This window comes from Pagrus major, chromosome 21 (assembly GCF_040436345.1).
Source record: "Pagrus major chromosome 21, Pma_NU_1.0".
NCBI classification, from domain to species: domain Eukaryota; kingdom Metazoa; phylum Chordata; class Actinopteri; order Spariformes; family Sparidae; genus Pagrus; species Pagrus major.
Genome location: NC_133235.1, coordinates 17787557 through 17793655, shown reverse-complemented (window position 1 = coordinate 17793655; position 6099 = coordinate 17787557). Strand labels below are relative to the sequence as shown.

At 42.2% G+C, this 6099-nt stretch overlaps 1 protein-coding gene across 1 annotated transcript in view; it reads right to left on the bottom strand.

The window, feature by feature from the left end:
• Positions 1–1021: 1021 nt before the first annotated feature.
• The window catches only part of skila (SKI-like proto-oncogene a), a 33862-nt gene continuing 28784 nt past the window's right edge, over positions 1022–6099 (bottom strand). The window contains exon 8 of the mRNA XM_073491034.1: positions 1022–5497. Within this exon, the coding sequence (XP_073347135.1) occupies positions 5237–5497 (261 nt within the window). The 3' untranslated portion in view covers positions 1022–5236. The remainder of the gene's footprint in view (positions 5498–6099) is intronic.

Below are 6099 nucleotides of genomic sequence, written 5' to 3'. Positions count from 1 at the left end.
CAATTAAATCATCACAGTGAAGTTTAACATAAATGACTTCGACAAAGATAGAACATTCTTTAAAAGGCATATTATTTATGTCTCTAATAACACAATTAATTAAAAAAGTACAAACTTGACTCTTTAAATACCTTAATCCTTATTTCCGCATGCTTTATATTATAATTCATTAAATTCATTTGTTTTTATTTGTCCAATAATGAGCAAATACTTGCAAAACTAATGTCATTCCCATCAGTCTCAGTAGTTGTTTGCCAATTAGCAAATGTTAGCATGCTAACACGACAACCTAAAATGGAGAACACGGTTAAATTTAGCCTCAGTTTGTCTCTGATGTAGTAGCATACATTCACAAAGGTAAATGTCATCCATCTTAAAGATAATTAACAGAAGGTAGTTTAGAAAACATTAAACATTAATGTTTAGCTTGTTAGCATGCTAATGTTGTTCTTAGCATAAAGTAACGTTAGAATACAACCTCACAGAGATGCCAACTGGTGGTAGACTCTTATGACGAATACCTCACATCATTGTAGGTGAGACAGGAAACTCAATGGAGAGAAAAGAACTGTCCTCCTCTTTTGAAGGTAAAAAGGTAAACTTGCTTTTTAGGTTCAGCAGGAGAAGTTTGTGTTTGTGCTGACAAGCTGCACAGTTAGCTGCTGCTAGTTGAATGTTAAAAGTAAAAAAGACTGCTGTAGCTGCTAGCAGTCTAGACTGGGAGCTGGCAGGGAGTATCTCCATAAATTTACGTCAAAGCTGTTATTTTACAGGAATTTTATTTTATTGTTTTAAACTAAAATTTTCCATTCATACTGTGGGTGACCTTTAAATCTCCTTAAAATCAGCTGTACAACAGTATTTAGCTGCTTCTTTCTCTTCTGAAGTTAAAACCACATCAGCAGCTCCAGTGACCGTCGAAGAGAATCTTGTGAAAATGTGTGAATCTTGAACCGATCAGGAAGTTGTGAGGACGAAATCAGCATCACAAGCAGGTAAGAAAGGCAACACACAACACAGGTTTGACACTACAGAACTTTACTTGAATTTGATCCAAGTTCATTGTCTATACAGGGTTTATTTACAAGATCTGAAATCAGGGAAGGGCAGAAACAGAAAAAAAACAAACACTAGATACAACTGAGGTATTAGCTAAAAGCATTTACAGGTATGTAATTTACTAGTAAATATCAATGATAAACAGTTAGAGATGCAGTGTCTTCTGCTTAAAAAACATCTTTTTATATCACAACATGAGGTAGGAGAACAGTGTCTCGATTCATGCAAGAACAAAAGTCTCATCACACTGTAGTATTGGCAACGTAGTATGCAATGGTCATACACAGACACTGTGTTTCATGTTTCAGAACAGCATTGAGGGGGAAAAGGGTTCTTTTAGCCAAGCCATGAATATTTTTTCACAGGATGTGTATAAATTAAAAACATGGTGTACCTCTTCTTAGTAACCAGTGATCTGTGTCATCAATCGCCAACGCAGCTCTACTTCCTACGTCTCCCACACGGGCTTAGAATAATTACTGGCCTAAAGTTAAACACCCAACCACAAAGCAATCCACCTGCAGCAGTTCAAAGGTCACCTTGGAGTTGTTTACTAGTTTTCTTCACATAGCCAGGAGGCAACGGGTATATAAATCCTGTATTCAAATGTGTTCACATGCCTCTTTCACCTTCAGTTGGGCAAACTTCACACCTGTAAAAATTCTGTACAAAGCATATCCAAGTTCTCATAACACTGCAAAATGCAAAAAGGCCCAGCACACCGTGTTACTGGGGATTTTTCTCCCCTTTCATTTACATTTTTTTCATTATTGTGTACAATTAAAGAAGCAAAACAACGCCCCCTTGTGTATAATATTCAAATTACACAGAAAGTAGAATCACAGAGATAACTGATTATCTGCTAATGTGATGAATGGAAAGGATTTTTTTTTATTTTTGTTCTGCTTAAGAGGTAATTAAGTCAATAAAAACTAATACTGATTATCTTTAGAGTGATGTTAACACATCCAGAATCAGAAAACATAACTACACATCCAGAGCTACATGAGCAAGTTTTTCTCTTTCCCTTTTCAAAGCTGCTGTGCTTCAGTCAGACGTGGGAGGCCAACAAACACACACACACTCTCTCTCTTTCACACACTCTCACATCATTTCCAAATCAAATTAGGCTACATGTTATCTTCTTCATAATCTGACTTCTTTATATTTAGCCAACCTCTAAACCAATAATGATATAAAACTTGCACATGTTCAATGTTCATGCATATGAGCCATCTCAATAGTTTGTGTGTTACGTGAGGGGAAACTTTCTTCTTCTTCTTCTTCTTTTTTTTAACAATGAAAAGATTGATAGAGTGGCCCGGTGACACAAAACATGAGGGGCAGCAAAACATGCAAAATGATTATTTTTTGTTTGTTTTCTTTTTTTCCAAAATGCATTTTCTTCAACAAATGTTTTGTTTTCAATTTAGCTCAGGGGAGGGGAGGTTTAATAAAGAGGGAAGAAGCTCATTACACGTTAAACAGTCCGTCAAGATGAAATCCATAAAAAAAACAAATGCATCAGTTCAGAAAGGGGGAAAGTGTGTAACAAAGTATTTTCCTATTTTGCCGTTGTCCTGCATCATGTCTCAGTAAACCATGCGTTTCACACCCCCACATCCACTCGACAGAAGTCGAGTTCTGATATCTGCAAAGATCACTTTTTTTAAAAAGAAAGCAAAAAACATCTGAAGCCATAGTTCTGGTCCAATTTATATAACCTTTTGAAGATTTTTCATATAAGAACAGTTAATATATTAATGACTACTGTATTTACAAAGTGAATATAAATCTTTAGTTAATACGTTAAATATTTTCTTTCATAATTTCAATAAAGGTTTAAATGGAACAACAGTAGAGTGTACATTTGCGGCATGGGTTTGATTTTACTGGCTTGCATCTGCACCTGCTTTTATGACTCTCAACAAACCACAACTGTACTCTGCCCGGTCTTTAAGGTCTGTTATTGTAAAGGGAAGCTGGGTAAGAAAATCTGCATCGAACAGGATGGAGCACAGTGGAATGTCTATCAATTTGCATTTATAGCAGATGCATAAAAAAAGCTCAGAGTTTAGCTGAGGCCGATCCCCTTCTCTTTTTAAACAATTATTTACACACACGCACGCTCGCTTACAGGGATCTCTATAGTGGCAATAAAAAGCGCTTTTGCCTGGCAACTGACACAATAAGAGTCCTCTCTTCCTCTGGCTGGACGTCTGCTCGCTCTCCTGGGCACCTACAAAACACAGCGCACCCCCAGCTGATCTGGCACTGGAGATGGATGGACGGGCATGTGTGAGTGAGTGACGGTCGTTTTGTGGGAGAGGAGCGAGGGAGTTGAGAGATGGGGGATCCTGTACAGTCCCACCCGAGGGTGGGCAGAGGCCCCCCAGACAACAACAGCTGCCCCCATTCTGACGGCGCTAAACAAAAAGGTCTCCCTCTGTACCTCCGGCGTCTGGGCCACCCAGCCTGCTGCAGGGAAGAGGGCACCAGTCCCCTGAGCGCTCCCCTCAATCCTCGCCTCCCCTCTCTTCCTCTTCCTGCCCGCTGCTGTTTGTTCAGCCATGCAGAATAACGTGAGGCAGGGGCCGGACCCGAGGCCCAAACCACCCTGGACTAACCGCTTTCACCTGCGACCCACATTCTTAGATGACGCTCTGACAAACAGGGTGGTGATAAAACCGTCTGCTAACAATGAAGTCAAACGATACAAAAAAAGAAGCCCAGAAAACAGCGACAGACTGGAGCTTTGATCATCTGCTGGGAACGCTGGGGCCATTGTTCTGCCTGAATGCCTGGACTGCACTGACACACTCGAGTGTGTGCGGGCATGCAGGGCTGTTGTATGTATTATGGTAACACGGCACAGCCAGCGCACATGTGACGCTCTGCCTTTCTTCTTTCTTAGAAAAGCTACACCGGCTCAACCAGCCCCCGTGTCCAGACACATTCCTTTCCCAGGGGATTCTGGGGGAGGAGAGCGCGTTAAGTGCATAACAGTGCTCCTGAGCTTCTTCATGCCGAGCTTGAAAACAGCACAGTGTTTCCAAAGTTGATGCAAAACAACAGTGTTGAGGAGTTTCCCAGCAGAGGGCAATGGCGCTAGCGTACAGTGGTGGAAGGTGTGAGGCCTCGTGAGAGGAGGAGGAGGGGGGCGGAGGAGCTTTAGAGGAGACACTGGGCAGCTGGTGGATCAACCGACAGACTGTTTGGTCTACGACAGGAGAGTCCAGGTGCTGCCCAGCAGAGGGAAGAGGAAAACTAGTCTGTGTTAGGAGCAGCTGGGGGTCCAGGCTAGACGATTTTCTAGCTAGCTACCTTGTGGGGGTCACACTCAAAACACTCTTTTCAAGTTCAGCGTCACTATTGGCATATTTTCATGAGGTTTTACAACATCTGTCTTTTTTTTTATATAGTAAAGATCTTTTCTCCTCCATATAGATTTGATGTTTTTTATATGATGATAAACTTTTCTTTCTGTTTTCTAAAGGAGCAAAAAAAAAAGAAAAAGAAAAACTGTGTTGAAATGTCCATGCAGTTTCCTGCAGTCGCTGGTACTTGAGCTTTCGGGCTGTACGTACAGAGAGACGGAGAAGGGCCTCGCAACCAGGCGCCATTTTGTGTCCATGGGCACCAGTTGCTGTGCCAGATAGCATGAAGTGATGTCCTCGAGGAGCTGAGTCTGTGTGTCTGAAATCTCAGAGTCATTTGCTCCTGATTCCAGAGAGAGCGAGGAGGGATGGGAGAGGAGGGTGACAGTCATGGGGGAGAAAACAAAACAGGGATGGGTTGAGCCGGTCGCTACGGGACCAAACTCCTGTCTGTGAAGCAGCTGCTTGTTCAGTAAAAATCATAAATTAAATCAAAACGTACATGCCCAAAAAAAATCTTTAAATACTGTTTAAAGAGAGGAGAGGGGAGCGAAAGACAGAATCATAAAAAATAAAAAAAAAACACAACATAAAATATTTCTTTTAAGTGATGTTAAATTATAAAAACAAAAGTCAGTCCTACACTGAAATAAAAGGGGAAGGGGGAGATGCACAACTTAAAAAACAGCCGAAGGAGACCTGAAGCTCCTTTCCGCTTCAGGCTGATTTGTTTGTGTCTGTTGAGTTGGCGGGTGATTGGGGGAGGAATGAGGGAGGGGAGGCGCCCGGAGGGGTGGCAGTTACTTTTGGCCGGCCGCTGGGGCCTCTGAGAAAGAGGAAGAGGAGGAGGAGGGCGGGGAGTGGGCGTTAGGGGGTCCGGTGGAAGGGGTAGGAGGAGGAGAGGGGCTGCCTCCCATCGTGCCAGACTGGGCCATCTGCTGCTTGAGCTGGGTGATTGTGCGCTCCAGCTTTTCCCGTGCCTCCCGCTCCCTGCGCAGCTCCTCCTGCAGCTCCTGCCGGTCCGCCTCCGCCTGCTCCAGCCTCTGACGCAGCTCCGACAACTGGCAGGACAGAGAGAGAGAGACAGACATGAGGTCAACTTGTGCCTGAAGCAAATCAGAAGATGTTTAGTCTAACACATTATCACATTTAACAACAGTCTGTCATAAGTCGAGACGTGTAGTTCTGGATGTATTAAAGATGCTGTGATTACTAGGAGTGATTCAGCATCGCACCATACAAAACTCCATTTAGATTTTTAAAGATTTTATATACATCTCTTCCTATTAGAAACTAATAAAAAACAGCTAGACATGTACAAAAAACAGACCCATCTCACAACATTTAAAATGAAAATTAGCTGAAAAGTAGTTAGCTAGTAGGCTAACATAACTTAGATATACTGTGCAAAGAATAGCAAAAGATCCATCCACTGGCTGTTGTTTGTTATTCTGTCAGTCATCAGCTGTCACATTTTGATGCTCAGCCTCGGGCTTTGACTTAACCTTGTTTACTAGCCTACTGTCCTGATCAATGAGCCATCAGTCAAACAAAAGATGTTTAAAGAAACCTGTGACTGACTGATTCACTGCTGTGTTTTTACTCTGACTCTCAACATCTGTGTAAAACTGGTACATTTCTTCACACTGTGTCTAGTTTCAGG